Raw genomic sequence first — 15,743 nt, 5'->3', positions numbered from 1 at the left:
TGTCGCTGTCGCTGCCGCCATTTTCGCCAGCGCCGCCGTCCACGTTTCCATTCGCACCCGCACGCCACCCCAGAATTTCCCACCTACCTTCAAAAGCCTCCCCTCTCGCGCCTTTTCCCCACGCATGTATTGCAGCTGTTGTCGTTGTTGTTTTTTCTGTATTCTGCATTGGCTGGCGTTTTTCGAGCACTGCCCATTGTGCACAGTGGGACAAAAGCCAATCGGTCAGGTATTGCTCTCTGGAGTTTTTAGTGTGGCTGTACTGATGTGCGATGGCCCACTAAATGGTCACCTTGGTGCAATATCCATGTTTTTAAGCAGTAAGCTTTAGAACTTAAAACCGAAATAACTTCCATAGTTTGTGTAGTGAGTTAAATGAAAACGGCAAGTTTTATTTTTTTTAGATTTTAATTAAATCGTACAATGATTATTTTACTTGAAGGCAGTCAAGGTCAAACTCATAGACCTAAGCAACGACCGAAGAGAATGCTAATCAGGACGAACCTTTAATGTTGAGAGAAGTTTTTCCGCTTTCCATCTTACATGTTCCCTAAAAGCTTCAAAATCTATCAATTTAAGTGGTCACCGTCTTATAAGAGTCATGCCATATTCGGTTCCAACAACAGGTGGCGCTACTAAAACTATTTCTGTATACCTATCCCATAGGTTATTTACATTAATATAATATAAATACGAAAAAGTAACCGGTTATAAATATTTTACCTATTACAATGTTTATAAGAAAATGCAAATGTAACTAATAGTTGTGTCTTTACTACATACACCTGTTTTAAATTTGTCAACAGGTAAGGAAATGCATTTACCGACTCCACTGTGCCAGCCCAATCAGCAGCTGCGCCATATAAAACGATTGAAACACAACGCGACATTTCTGTTGCTGTTGCTGCTGCTGCTGCTGCTGCAACCTGATGTAGTTGCTGCTGCTGTTGCTATGTGTGCCAGGCAAAAGGCCAAACGCATGTGTGGCCAGGACGCCAGCTGCCTCCTCGTGCTCTCCTTCACTCGGCGGAGTACAGGACAAGGAACTCAGAGCACGGGACTACATAGGGAGCGAGGGAGAACGAGAGTAAAAATCGAACAGAATGCTTGCCGAGTGAATGAAACGAGCCTATGTACAAAGGCTTCCTCTGCACATGAGAGCGAAAACCAAGCTTGTCTGTGTGCATTTGTGGGGGTGGTCATGTCGGTGGAGGGTGGCAGGAGGAAGTGAAAGGTTGCTGGTGGTAGGTGGCACGTGTGGATGGGTGAGCCTACGCATCGGTAGCTGGACTGGTAGCCACCTCAACTGCTTTGAAAGCGGCAAACGCATCGAATGCGCATCGAATCGAAGCCCAACGTTGATTGTATTATATTGGCAGAGTTAGGAGCGTCCTCCTCTGGCCCCCTTCCACCTGAATCACCCATTTCCAGCCACCCACTGGCCATAACTCCGGTTGTCCGTCAGACATCAGTTGAACGGCGTGCACTTAAATGGCAGTGTGCGAGTGAGTGTGTATCCATGGGCTGCCCCCTTTGGGCGGCCCCACATACAGCAAATTGAATAAACTCCCCAAATCAAATTTTTCTCCATTTTGCCGAGAGAAAGAACTTTGACTGACATGCAGAGCGCTGTGCAGGCGGGCATCTGTGTGTATCTTAGCCATTTAAAGGGTCAATGAAATGCAAAAGTCGGCAATGATTTGGGGTCCCTTTCAACTGTAGGACCCAACGAACTGTTTTGCCCTCCGAGCTCAATTGTGTCATCTTTCATTTTGAATGCCAGATGCTTTTATTTTCAAGAAATATTGCCCCTCATTTGATGTGAAAAAGTTATTTACAGTTTTGCGGACACTGTTTAAGCTGTTTGCCGCATAGCCTTGGAGAGTTAGTACACCACATTTCGACTTCCTCTGTTGATTTTAAATATCATTTAGTTAGAAAACGATTAGAAATCTCAGTCAATTTTACACCTAGCTATGTAAGATTCCTCGATATCGTATTCACTGAACAATTAGTACTCCTTTAGTACACAAAAGGTTATATTTTCGTAAAAGATATGAAATAACATGTGCACCTGCCTACAAGTTCACTGCAAGGAAATGGCTTTAATATTGCTTTGTTCCAAACAAAACGACTTTTAAATATTTACCCTTCCCTCATATTGCAATTGTTTGTTGTCTCTGGCTGACTCTCGGCGAGCGTAAAAGTGTAAGTGTGTGTGCTGAGTTGGTTAAACTTGTTTGAAGGTCAAATTACTAGAGAATTTTGCAAACTTTTCGATTCCCCCTCCTCCATGGAAATTTTAAGGCCGGAAATGTTAAATGTATGTACATGAAATGGGTCAAAACTTCTAACAGCATTTCAACTAGTCTTCAGATAGTGTTAATTTAGTATTGTTGGGCGTGATGTTTGGGTTTTTGTACTTTTCTTCAAAGTTTAAACCACTTTCAGCCCAAATTGTTTTTGCAGTCAACGCTCGAGAAAACTTTTTGATTGCATACTTTCGGGTACCTTGACCTACTCAGCAGCGTTGTTTGTTGTCAAAAAAGTTTTTTTTACTGGTCTTTGGTGCAGTCGCTGTTGATGTTGCAGCTTGTCGGTTATCCCCATAAAAAAGCTTCTGTTTTCAGACGGAAATTTCACCAGAAAGTTTAATATAGTTCTTGTGAGAAGGATGAAGAATAGATAAGTTTTTAATTTAGCATTCAGATTAACTTCACTTTGATTAGTTATGCCTACCTTCTAAAAAGGCGAACAATCACAGCCTTTGAAAACGACTATCTTCTTTCGTAAGATAAAATTAACTAAACTATTTATACATTTTGTCACTCTTTCCGGACCAGGAGAGAAGCGGAGCTTATGTACTTTTTATTCACTCTTTATGTACTCCGGTGATATGTTAGTGGAGGACGGCCAAGACTACGACGGCGTGCACAAACGTATTTATATTGTTATTCTACAAATTCACTTTTCTTCCAGCTAGGCAACAAGTTCTCTCTCGAATTTTACGCATACACGACCAAGTCTTGCAGCTTGCACATTTAATGCAGACCATGTAGCCTGGCAAACTAATTCCATTCCACCCTCCTGTCGAGTCACCCACAACATACACACCGGCAAGGTCCCAGGGGAGAGCAGGACGGACAACGTTGGCTTTTTATATTTTTTCCATCTCTTCGTTCTCGTATTTGGCAAAGATAAAGTTTTGTAATAAAAATGTCTGCTGGCAGACGCCGAGAAGGGGGTCAGGAGGAGTCATCCGGCCGGCAGACATGCTGTCTAGCACTTTCGAGCCCGAAGTGTGTCAGCAACTTTGGCACGTCCTCGACATCGTCGTCGTGAATGTCCTTGTCCTTGGCCTACACACAAGCAGGCAATATTATATATAAAAGCAAACACATGCATTTATATATATTTCTGCATAAGCGTGCATAGGAGCAGTGTGCTTTAGTTTTACGATGCTTCCAAGTCCACAAGATGTGTTTGTTAAGGATTAAAGGTTGCAATGATGTATAGAAGGTCCTAATCTAATTATAAGGAATATAATTGTGAGTTATTTAGAAAGTTATTCCAGTGCTGGAGTCTGTATCTGAAATATTGGTATAGTTTACCCATAAATCAGTCGCCTTGAAGAACATTTAATTTAGGTTTTTATTTTTGGTTGATTTTAAATTTCGATTTACATGTTTCCACATTTTATACAGATATAAACGGAATACGAAATTTAACATTGTCAATGAGTACTGTGGTTTCCTGTGTATTATAAATAGTTCTGTGAGACACCCTTAAGACCGTATGATGAATTAGGTACAGTCCAGCACGCGCGCTGATGACCGCCCAGAATGTGTTACTATTCGTTGGTATAAATGTGTTTCCGTGTCTGATGAGAGTCTGCAACATGCGAGTGATATGCTTCCGAAAGTTATTAAATTAAAACGACAAGCACATAGATGACCTATCAAAAATGCTAATAAACTACAACTAAATGAAGGCCCCCAAATATTAAAGTTTAGCCCAGGATCTGACTTTACGCCTTGCGTCTGATGCCGATCAGGCAGAGCACGAAGAAGATGATCGTCCAGCCGGCCATGACCAAGAAACCATTGTAGACCTTTTCGTGGGTGATGCCCCAGCCCTTCTCGATGACGTTTCGCGCCGAAATGGAGGGTATGGTGAAAGGTAGCACCATCACCAGATCCTGTAGGAACTGCGGCATGCTCTCCAGCGGCCACAGAAGTCCTGCAAAGTCGAGATTGAGCTATTTCCTGCGTACTCCATTATGATTTAGTCTTACCGCAAAGTATAATCATGGGATAAAAGGCGCCAGTAGCCACAAAGTTTGCCTCCGTATGCGATTTGCAGAAGACGGATATGAAGAGTCCTGGTGGGTGGAAATATGTCAGGTTTAAGAAACAGTACTGCTGGGGCCATCTTCCATCTTAACCTACCAAACAACATGCCACAAAATGCGGTCAGCGTCAACAGCCCAATGAGTGTTGTGGTATCCCCATTGTTGTAGGTATCGAAAACCAGACCTATGTACATGATAACCTCGAACGACTGCAGGGTCATGATGATGAGCTGGGTTAACAGGTGGGCCCATAGCATTTCGGTGGCCGAGACGCCTGCCAAGAGAGTTCGGTCCCAAATGCCATCCATTCGCTCCGAAATGAACACGGCAGCCGTCATCAATGTGGCCAGGAAGAACACCATGCTGGGATACAATTCAAAAAATTAGTAAATGCAAATCCGAAACAGGGCTGTGAGGAGCGGTGAGAATAGAAAAGTGGAGGTTTAGGAAATGTTGATTAAGCAAAGATCTGAATTACTCCCAACGAAGTACCGAATAATGGATTGCGGTGAATTTCATCAGCTCATAAAATAAAGAATATAAAATATAAGAGGGGTCGTAGGTTCACCAGGTGGACTCTCTACTTACGTCATGACCACACCCGGGGCACAGTACTGCTGGAACTCGATGTCTGTGCTGCCGAAGATCGGGTCCTGGAACTGCACGGGGAGATCGACAATGGCTGAGGATACATTGCAGTCCTTCACCACACTCCGCATGAAGGAGCTGAACTTGTCACGGAGCTTTCGCTGCATGAAGTACGCCACTTGTTGATCTGCAGAAGAGCTTCATAGATTTAAAAGGTTTCGCCCGGCCCGCTCTTACCTGTCATGTCGATGTGGATACTAAGCTCTGCGTGGTCCACGGCTCCGTCACTGGTATGGATTCCGTCCTCCATCACCGAGAGGATCGAGTCGCTAAAGTTCTGGGCAAAATATAAGTACCCAACGGTGGTGGCGCGCTTTGCATCGCTCAGGGCATCTGCTTCACTGGAGTAGTACTTCCGCGTGGCCACGTCGTCGCCCAACTCGCGGATGTATCTGCAGGAGAGCTTGTTAAACTGACAGCTGTCGTTGTCCTTGTACACCGTGACCAGGCTATCGTTGAAGCATTCCCCGTAGCTCTCCACTTCTCCGGAGTAAACTCCTATCTCCAGATTCGTGGGCGTTTTTCCGATGGCCAGATAGAAGCAAGTCAGTTGTATAATGGGAAACAGCAGCATGAAGATGATTCCTCTGAAATTAATGTCATGGTAGGTGGACAATGCCATGCAAAATAAACGAGTCAACTTACGAAGGCTGCCTGAAGAGTTGAACAAAATTCTTTGTCATCAAGGCCTTAACCCTGCCCTTGGTGGTGAAGAAGACCTTCTTGCGGTTCTCGTTCAGAGGCTCCTCGAACGGGATCGGCTGTTTCTCCTGCGTGTTCGGCTCATGAGTGTCTATAACCTCAGGAGGCAGCACAGCTGTTGGCAAGGCCTGATTCTTGCTGTGATCCATGATTTGGGCCAAGTCGTCTTCGTTGCCTTGTCGCTGGCTCAAAATGAGGAAGGCGTCCTCGATCGACTGAGTTCCAAACTTGATCATGATGTTGTTGGGGGTGTCCTCGGCCAATAGAACGCCGTTGCGCATAAGACCAATCTGGAAGTAACGTTCGTGGTGTCCATAAATACGTTCTTTCGCATTACCATCAACAGGCTATATGTATCTTAGGCGTATTTGCAGTTATCTACAAAGTTCGTCATTACCCATGTTTACTTACGCAATTCGCTTGCTTAGCTTCCTCTATGTAATGGGTAGTAATGATCACAGCCAGTTTGCTATTCCTCGTGGTCTCCACGAGAAAGTCCCAGATTCTAAAAGGTTTTAAATAAAGTTAAACTGAGAGCTATCCAACGGGTTCTTCTCACACACTTTTCGCGCAGCATGGGATCCAATCCCACTGTGGGCTCGTCCAGGATGAGGAGCTCCGGATCGTGTATCATGGCGCAGGCAAAGGACAGACGTCGCTGCTGTCCTCCGCTGCACTGCTTGATCATCTGCCTAGCCGGCGGCAGTTGTAGCAGTTCCTTGAGCAGCTTGAACTTCTCGCGGATGCGCTCGTCCGTCAGGCCGTAGATGCGCCCGAAGTAAAAGATCGTTTCCTTCACGGTCATCTCCTCGACCAGGGCGATCTCCTGGGGCATGAATCCCACGCGGGATCCCGGCACGCCACTGCCCGGTTCGCCAGGTTTCGCCCCAAGTACTGAGACCTCGCCCCCATTGAGCCGCCTCTGGCCGACGATGCAGGAGAGCAGTGTTGTCTTTCCGCAGCCGGAGGCTCCCAGCAATCCGTATCTGACCGAAGGGATAAACTAGCTTAGCCTGGCTTTCGCCTGAAATCTTGAATGCCACTCACATGGAACCGCGCATCACGTTCATATTCAGCTGGTTGAGCACAATCTTGGGATTCGATTTGGATCCATAGTACTTATAGCCATTTCTCACTTCAACGGCCGCCATAGTGCCTTGTCTTCTGACCTGTCAAAGAGTCGTTGAAAGTTCCTGCTTAAGTAGATTTTCTAATATGTAGGGGACGTTTTCCAGATATTCAGTACAGTTCGCCTTACAGAACAAAATTATGCAATACGTACTTAAACTCTCAATAAATTCAAAGACCAATTTCGTTCAGGGCCCCTTCCTATGTTCCTGCCTCCGCTCCTCGCAGTCTCATAAATCATTTGCGTCAACAAATCACATTTTCCTGATTTGGTTATGTATTTTATTGATTTGCTTGGCTTTATGACTTGCACGTGTCGCAGCACTCAAAGCACTTGTGCGGTCCAAAATTATTTTCGGGCTTCTAAGTGTATTTCAAGCACTTGCTAATTAGCCATCTTTGCGGCTGGAGCGTGAAATAGAACCTGTAAGCTCTAACTTAGCCAAGAATCGCAGTTCACTGACCCTTCCCAACCGATCACTTAGGATGGATTTTTTAGAAATACAGTGAAGTAATGAAAACTAGCTGAGGGATAAGTTTAAATTGTAGTAGATTATTTTGAGATAATGGGTCTTCAAAGTACAGTATTTACTTTTACTCTTTGTTAACCCAGAACTCTGAATATACTTTCTTTGGTCGTCCGTTTCTTTCCCAAACTTTACAAGAGAGAACTTAAGACTCATTACTTTTATTGTAGAGGATAGGGTTCACCCCAAGAGCTTGAAGAGGCACACTACACGCGGAACTTCTGATGAGGGGATGCAGAAGCGTCTGGAATTTCAATTACATACTATTCTTTATATATACCCAAAGATCAACGTCAGCATTAATGCATTCGGAATAGGTAAACAGCTTGCGAACTGGATTTTATATGAAAAGAAAATGTGTCACGGGAAAGGGGCTTAGGGGCGGATGAGCACTTGGTAAAATCGACTTGTGAATTGGAAGAGCCCGTCAGGTGCATGTCGAGACAAAAACTTAAAATGTGAGGAGAATCGCAAATAGAATATGACATCTAAGCAGTCACAGGTATCAGTAGTTCTGGGTAAAATACAAGGAACGAGTGAATGTGTCGAATTGAAGTTATTTGTTTTGCGACCTTTTAAGATGAGAACTCGTAAAAACTGTAGGTACTAGCCAGAACTTCCAAAGCAATATAATTATATTTAACAAAGCTCTACTTGCTTTATTATCTTTCTGTATTCCCTTATATGAACAATTGAGTTTTAGAACTACAAAAGGGCTCTAGAAATCCCACGCTCGGGAAGTATCTAAATGCTTTCGTCTCGCCTTTGTTCCCACATCTGTGGCGGCCTTAGTTTAAAATTTTGTGGGTTCTGCTATTTATTTTAAGTGCTGACTTTTTCACATTTCTAAGGCTTAGGTCTGGACCGGCTTAAACTTTGAACTTGCCTGACAATTTCTGTACACCTGAAAAAATGCATAGCTTTGTACATTTTACACCCAGGAAAGGAAGGAGTAATATAGATTTAGAGGCAACTAACAGGAAAGTTGGGTCAAGCAGATTTAACCACCGCGTATTTAAATTTTTAAAAAGGTTTTACATTAGATTTCCTGTGTATTTTCTTAAAGTGAATTGAAAACTTTGGACCTCCATAAAAATTAGCGAAGCTAATTTAGAGAGAACGACGAGTTGCTGTATATTTTTATGGCGAAAGGTGGGTCCAAAGTTTTCAAGAACAATATATTTTAAAGCATCATTGGATTTGGATTCGATGTTTTTATTGGTTGCTTTGAAATGTTTCCCATTTGATGTGCGACTATAAATTCGTTAAAACGATATGCCCGCCATACGTGTGACCTCGCTAATCAGACTTTGACCCACTTAGATTGCCAACTCATGTTTAGTCTCATGCCAAAAATAAACTACTTACTTCATTGCATTTGTAACTGTCTTACTCATGCATTTATCTCGGCATGTTATAGGTATATATACATAATCAACAACAAAATCAACAATAAAGTTGAAAAACCTAAACAAAAGCCGCCCATAAAGCGCTCGAAAGTGTGGCCCAAAGAGAAGAAACATAAATGCTTACCCAAAAAATAAATTGAGTAAGGTTAGTAACTGACAGTCGTGGTCATAACTTTATGCCTTGCTCCGAACTGGTTGCTGCCTTTTGCCTAACTTAAATCATGATGCAAAGGACAACAATTTCGGTTGATGTCGTTTATTTTTATTGTTTTATGGCCATCTTTCGAGTCGGGATGACAAGCGTGAGCGGTTGCGGTTCAGGTTGAGCATAAACAGAGACCATTAACCCAGAGGGGCACGGTTAACTAGGCTCATTTTAAAAACAAATGATAATGTTTGTACACATACTCGTGTGTCGTTTCGTCACTTTTATCGTAGTCGAAATACTTAATAACCCCAATTAATCGACTTAAGCGCCTTCATTTAAATGCAAAATTCCCATGCTCAAATCGAATGAGCTCCGATCGATACCACAATCGATTTTCAAAACCCACACCTGCCCTAATGAAATAAAAAAACCCGAAATAATTATCGAAAAAAGGCAAGAAGCGACAAAAACAACGAGCGCCAAGGTTGCCAACTGGTTAACGGACCGCTGCTGACGTTGTAACTCAATTGCGAGCGGTTCCGAAAATCGGTGGCTATATCCATTGATGTCTTCTGCTGGCGTTGGTAGCTGCTGCCGCTCGTCTGCAGTCGCGTTTATTTGCCAGTGTTTTGCAATGCTTGCAATTGAGCTGAGGCGGCCATGGGCCGCTTAGAAAAAGCGGGACGGTCCCCCAAATTGCTTTCCCAGCCCCCAGAACACAGCCACGAACGGGCATGGCCAATGCCCAATGGCCAATGGCTTGGAGTAGGTAAGTAATTATTAACAAACACGTTGCTAAATGGTCAACAAGGCGGCTGTTACCTTGATGCAGTTTAACGGCTTATTTAGCAGGCCAAGCATATCAGCAGCAACTAGCAAGCCCACTTCGATCGCCTGTTCCAGTGCTAGTGGGTATTTAGTTCGTGCAACATGTTGCAGCTTCGACAGCAGCCACTCTTGCGCTCTCCCTGGCCAGCTGTCTGCCCAAACTCCTGCCAACTGCTTCCTTCTCACTCGCGGACTTTTTCACAATTTTCCTCTTTCTCTTTCGTCGTTTTTGTGGCATGGCCACTTCTTATATAATGCCCCAACAATCATTTCGGTCAAACTGCAACGGTAACTGCGGCAGCAACAAATCCCCAACAGCTGTCTGCCTCAGTTTGCCTCGCTGTGTTCATATCATTCACGTTACATATTCTAGTTGCCTAAATTTAAGTTTTCGAAAGAGCTCCCAAACTGTAGGCTACGCGGTAATTCCGGTCGCACTTACTTATTTTCTTTTAAAAACCTAATCATATTCTTGATCATTTTATTTATAGTTTAAACAGATGTAAATACGCTATAAGTTCGCCATTTGGTGAATGATCAAAGAGACGAGTCTAGCCCCAATGTGCTTTGCTAATTTAACTTTTCCCATTGAATGCACATGCGAGTTTATGTCATTAAACGTTTGTCCTAGTCGTTGTGTTTTTGGTTCGTCATCGCCGATTTGTGTGTCACAGTGCTTTTCCACCTAAAACCTTTAAATTGTTATTTGTCATTCGATATTACTGCATCTCAGAGGCAAGCTGGGCTAAATTATGTAAATGCTGCAGGCTTTGCGGCTTCCTTAGGTGTAGGTGCACACCTGGAATCGCGGCGCTAAGTCTCTTCACCTGCTAACATCAATTTCTTTGTGCTGCTCTAGCTCTAGCGCCCCTTGAAACCGAAAACAAGCAGAAATCATTGGGACTCGAACTGAGAGATAAATAAATGTTGCAATATTTTGCATTGCCTAACCGACGCTCAGCTCGGTGGAGCTCCGCTCAACTTTGAGCAAGCTTTTTCAAGCACTTGATATTTATTTTATTGCCAAACCTTTATTTGGAAAAGGCAAACAGAACGCCGGAAATATATTAATGTTGGCTGTCCTTTGTCTCTTGCGTGTTTCGTTCCATTGGTAGCAGTTTTCTGCAGTTTTTGGTGTCACAAATTAACACAATCTTTTTTGGCTCGTGGCGGAGATCTTCTTATGCACACACAACGAAATCACAGACACTTGGATAAAAACACATGTGGTCATGCTTCGAGGCGGACCGCTCAAGTTTGTATCTTAAGTCTTTCGTTTTCCTTTTCGATATGTAAGTGAGTGGTTTTCCCCATTCGATGGCGTTGTTTGGTGTATTAAGAGCACAAAGGAAAACCTCAATTTTTATTCCACAGTTTACGCTTAAAGAGGGAACTGAAGCAAAAATGTTATTCGAACTCAACTCGCGATCGAAGTTTCATTTTAGGTTTAGTTGACTCTCACATTACAGTTGGAGGCTTATTCTGAATTGTTTTGATTTCTTAACACACACTATATTTACTCATATATATACTCATTAGCCGTACCGTATAAATCGAAATCTTCTAACTTATTGTGTTGCGCACGCGCGCTTTTGGTGTTGCAATTTTAGTGACTTGCTGGGGCTTTTTATCTGCTTTTCGCCGATTTCGAAGAGTAGCTTTTTCCGTTTTTCTTACGACGGTCTCTCCGCTTGCCACAAGTGTCGCTTGCAAGCTCCGTTTCTCGACTGAACCTCCCAGCGGCGGATCGCGCACTCGCAAGCTCAGCCCACCGGCTTGGCTCAGCTCCGGTCGGCCCCAGACGTGGCTTCTCTTAGCTTTCGGCGGTCGCGACTCGCTGTTCGAAGCGGTACTGGAAGCAAAAAGTTTAAATATATGCAGGGTTTTTTGTTGCTTCCTCGAGTAACGAGTGTGCAAAGAAATGAAGATAGATTGTAGAAATAAAATTATTAATGCGCCACAACGCAGCACTTTTTTCTTTCCATATGTTTGTTTTTTGGGACTCGTATTGGCTTGCTATGTCCGGCATTTACCTGTAATCTTCTGCGACTGTGTACAGATACATAGATATTAATATACTCGCTCCTAACAGCTAGGCAGAATTATTTACACATATAATTAGAAACTAGCCCTTGCTTTCGCCGCACTGAGGCTTAGAAGGGAATTTGCTCGTACTCGACCTAATGAATTATTCAATTTCTGCTGTTATTAGAACCAGTTCGTCAAGATTCGCCAATCGATTCGCAACCAACTAATTATTCTTGCAATTGATCAAAGGCACTTTGTTTAGGAACGCCAGTTTAACGACTGCAGTTAGCTCGGGCTTAAAAATGTCAGCTAAGGGCGCACTTAGAACTTTATGTTTCTGGTTTTAATTGATTAGCACTTCTCTGTACCGACTGAAATATACAATTCCCAGGTCAAGGTGAACAGTTCTTTAGAGGTTTAAGATAATCACAAATCAGGGTGCTAGATGTCCCTTCTTGTCACTTATCGTGGAGACGATAGAGTCCTGTTTAAGCTGAAGTAGGGGAGTTTCCTAAGTTTTTAGGTTTTTTAACTTCACTAGTGTGTTTTTAGCTTCATGGTTGACCTTTGTGCACGTGAACTAAACATTCCATTAGCTAAATAATAAAAACAATAAATCCGACTTAATGATCAGACAAATGTAAATGCGTTGCCAAAGACAATTTGGACTTGGAATCACTCTAATTGCTTGAGCACTGAAACAGAGTTCGCTTTGTACACTTTGAACGAGGGTTAGCCCTCATGCGGTCTGTCACCTCATTAGTTGGCGCTTCCTGTTCTAAGCTAGCCCACAGAGAAGTTTGGGATCTGGCCATCTAACCATAAGCTGAAGCTTTTCTGAGATGGCATTTAACTAATTCAACGAAATAAACTGAATGAGTTTTTGTAGTAAAAACTAATATTAACCCAAGCAAACTGTTACCGTACTAAAACTGCAATCTGCTCAATTCTTCTCTGGTTTTTGATTCAAAAGCAAGTTTTCAATTTCCTCACTGCCAAACCCAGCGAGCTAACCTATTTGCCAACCGTTTAACCCCAATTTATATTAATTCGATTTTTGGGATGCTGCTTGTTTATTTCTGTTTTGCCGTCTTGCACAAGCTTGCAAAAAAGAAAAAAAATCCAAAATTAGTAACAACTATACGAGTAAAAATTGGTTCGAAAAATTGGCTTTTGTCCATTGTCTTACTCAAGCATAAAGTTTATGGCTCTCTAAACTGGCTTGTTTGTCCACATTTCGATAGTTTTTCGGTTTTCGGGTTAAAACATTCGTTTCCATGCGAAACGAAGAGGGCAAATCGAAGTTCAAGTTTCTCATCCCATATCATCGGTTATCTGGCACATGCCCCGTCTTCTGCTTGCCTCAGCCATTGGCTTTTAACATATTTTTCGTGTTCAAGGCCGCGCGCTGGCGCTTTCTTTTACAATAGGCGACCTTGAAGCTGCGACTGCGCAAGCGGCTTGGCACTCGCTCTTGGCTAGCTTGACGGGCTGGTCGTGTGGGGACAAAGCGGGCAAAGTGGGAGAGAAGAAGGCTCTGGCTGACGTTTGTTATCACAGAGAGCCAGTCGGTCAGCCGACGAAGCAACCCACTCAGGGCATGTCGAATGCGCCGCTGACTACCGCTGCTGCTCATCTGCCCGATCGTGGTAATGTGTGTTTGTGCCACGAATGTGTCAAACGTTTTTATTAACCAGGTGGTAATTGTGAAACTGTCCCTTCGTAACCAGAAACATCCTTTGACTTCGTTCCGATAGCATCGAGCTTTAGCTCCCAGTTTATCAAATATTTTTAAAAATGTTGAAGTGCATCTGCAACTTGACGGGCAAAGAAGCTTAACCCTCCTCCATTCAGTTTACTTTAGAAAGTGTGAAGACTTTGAATATGAAAATATATATCTTTTTGTTTTGATCGCAAAAGATAAGTATGTTATAAGGGGGGTATGCAAATTATCTAAATATACGAAATATGTCTAACCTAACCTAACCCCGCAGCTGCTAATCAAGCTGATGTTCGAATGATCGGGGGAAGTTATTTCGGTATCTTTTCATATACACTGTTCAAAGATGGGGACCTTTTGTTTAGAGACAATTATTCGCATAATGATTTTGACGATGAGTACATATGTGATCTATTTGTATTCTTTAATTCATAAAGATATATTCCTTTTATCAAAAATACCCTCCACGATAGCATGGAAATATTATATGAGAAAGTCGAAAGTCAAATAAGCCCGCGAACAGGCGAGTATTTGTATTATTATAACGTCATCGTGTTTTTGGCGGTCACTGAAGCCTTGTCTGTCCATCAAATTAATTATTTAGGTAACTAAATTCCTATATCAGTATTTATTTAAAATAATATTTTTATTTTAATTACGCTTTGCCCCTAATTAAATATCGTGTAAGCCCAGCGAACACAAAAATAATTGACATGCAGCTAGCACATTCCCTTAGATTATCAGACACGTTCTCTGCAATATAGCTATAACTGTTCTTTACAATAATTAAGTATAATTATAATCGTTGCAAAATAAACTTTAAACAACCAAATGGTGAATTCGTTTAATTATTATTATTCTAACAAATGATTTTCTTGTAAAAATAGTGGTGAACTCTACAAATTCGGGCAGTCTGGCAACCTGGTTGAGCACATAAAACTTAATTTAACTTTTGGAAATCGAGCTTTCGAGCAGAGCCGCTCTGAAAGCTTCTCTAAAGCCTCTCTCACGGGAATAAAATGTGCCAAAAACGTCGCTAAATCTTTAGATGGACTAGCAAATGAGTAGTTATACTCGTCTTGTTTGCAAATTAATCTCAATTAGGGCCAAAGACTTTCGGTCAGATGAAGCCAAGCTTCTCGTGTTGCTAAGCTCAGTTGACAGGAGCACGAAGCAATGTTGCTTGCGTGCTGAGACATGAGGCATGTTGAAGCAACAAAAATAACTCCACTTAGCAGAACTTAATGAGTCTCAATTAGTTTAAATGAAATGGAGCTGCGGGGAAAGGCAAATAGCCTAAGCTGTACAGCACTTATTTAATTGAGCTCTATTATCATAACATTTTTTGCTTCTACTGAGACTCTAAATGTCAGTGAATGCCACTCAGAGCTGAACTACTATTGGGAATAAATATCGAATAATAGTCAGCCCTCCGATTAGACCCCTTGAACCTTACATAAACGATCGTCTTAATCAGCGCGCTATTAAACGCGGACAGTCGCCTAGAAGGGTCGTAGAATTTATGGGTTGGAAATTGACACATTATAGAATTCCAATTCTATAGAGATAATTGGCTTGGACTTACTATTCGAACAAGTTTATTAACTGGTTATTAACTTTGCTAATACAATTATCTTGCTTAATTCACAGAGTACATTTTGTTTACCATGCTTGATTGAAGCATTAAGAACATCTTAATGTAATATTAATAACTTTTGAGACCATTCATTAGTCTCTACTTATCCGAAACGTATGGAATTAGCGGCCCACTTTTACTAATTTCAGAAATTTTGCAAACGAAGTACTCCATCTGAACGGAACAACGAAATTCAATCCACCACCACTATCTAAGAAGTTGCAAAGCTATTGGGGTCAAACGGCCTTACAGGTGGCGTACGGTCACCGCCACTAAGGAAATATGGGTGGATGTCCCACAAGGTGGCGCAATTATATTTATAAAAGGAGCTGTGTGCTAAGGGGTAACGGGTATTTTATTCTTGTTTCTTCTAATTTTTCAAGCATCTCTTTGGAAGCTATATGATGTGATTTAATAAAGCTATATATGGTAAATATGGAATCCGTTCCGACGTTTGTAGTGTATTATAAATACAATATTGATGTCTAACTCGATTCGGTATTTGACGTTGATCAAGAACATCAAGAATCAAGAGTACGTTTCTCTCACAGCAATTCTTAGATATTCTACTACACATTTTCGGAGATTAGACATGAGTCTTTCCCACGGAACCCTAGA

General features: G+C 42.3%; 2 protein-coding genes across 3 annotated transcripts in view; one reads left to right on the top strand and one right to left on the bottom strand.

Moving 5' to 3' along the window:
* Positions 1-15,743, top strand: part of LOC108102490 (neuroguidin) — a 38,957-nt gene that overhangs the window by 6,414 nt on the left and 16,800 nt on the right. The gene's annotated exons all lie outside the window — the stretch shown is intronic.
* Positions 3,634-11,483, bottom strand: LOC108102488 (ABC transporter G family member 20). 2 transcript variants are annotated; one of them, XM_017207501.2, is made up of 10 exons: positions 11,287-11,483; positions 6,749-6,870; positions 6,265-6,687; positions 6,113-6,206; positions 5,645-5,991; positions 5,177-5,586; positions 4,940-5,126; positions 4,449-4,714; positions 4,295-4,381; positions 3,634-4,239 (listed from the first exon to the last, which is right to left on the bottom strand). In XM_017207501.2, the coding sequence occupies exons 2-10, from the start codon at positions 6,850-6,852 to the stop codon at positions 4,028-4,030; spliced, it is 2,130 nt and encodes a 709-aa protein (XP_017062990.1). In that variant the 5' UTR covers positions 6,853-6,870; positions 11,287-11,483; the 3' UTR covers positions 3,634-4,027. The 2 variants fall into 2 exon arrangements, with proteins under 2 accessions (XP_017062990.1, XP_017062991.1); XM_017207502.2 differs by having other exon boundaries at positions 6,749-6,865.

Source organism: Drosophila eugracilis, unplaced genomic scaffold (assembly GCF_018153835.1).
Source record: "Drosophila eugracilis isolate 14026-0451.02 unplaced genomic scaffold, ASM1815383v1 contig_1828, whole genome shotgun sequence".
In the NCBI taxonomy this organism is placed as follows: domain Eukaryota; kingdom Metazoa; phylum Arthropoda; class Insecta; order Diptera; family Drosophilidae; genus Drosophila; species Drosophila eugracilis.
Note: the sequence above shows the minus strand (reverse complement) of the source record. Positions and strands in the feature narration are given on the sequence as shown.

Bases quoted from the DNA above. Each gene is read 5' to 3' on its own strand.
- LOC108102488 (XM_017207501.2), bottom strand. From the start codon at position 6,852: ATGGCGGCCGTTGAAGTGAGAAATGGCTATAAGTACTATGGATCCAAA. The intron at 6,688-6,748 runs GTGAGTGGCATT...CCCTTCGGTCAG, and splicing joins AACGTGATGCGCGGTTCCAT to ATACGGATTGCTGGGAGCCT. The intron at 4,715-4,939 runs GTAAGTAGAGAG...ATTGTATCCCAG, and splicing joins GCCCCGGGTGTGGTCATGAC to CATGGTGTTCTTCCTGGCCA.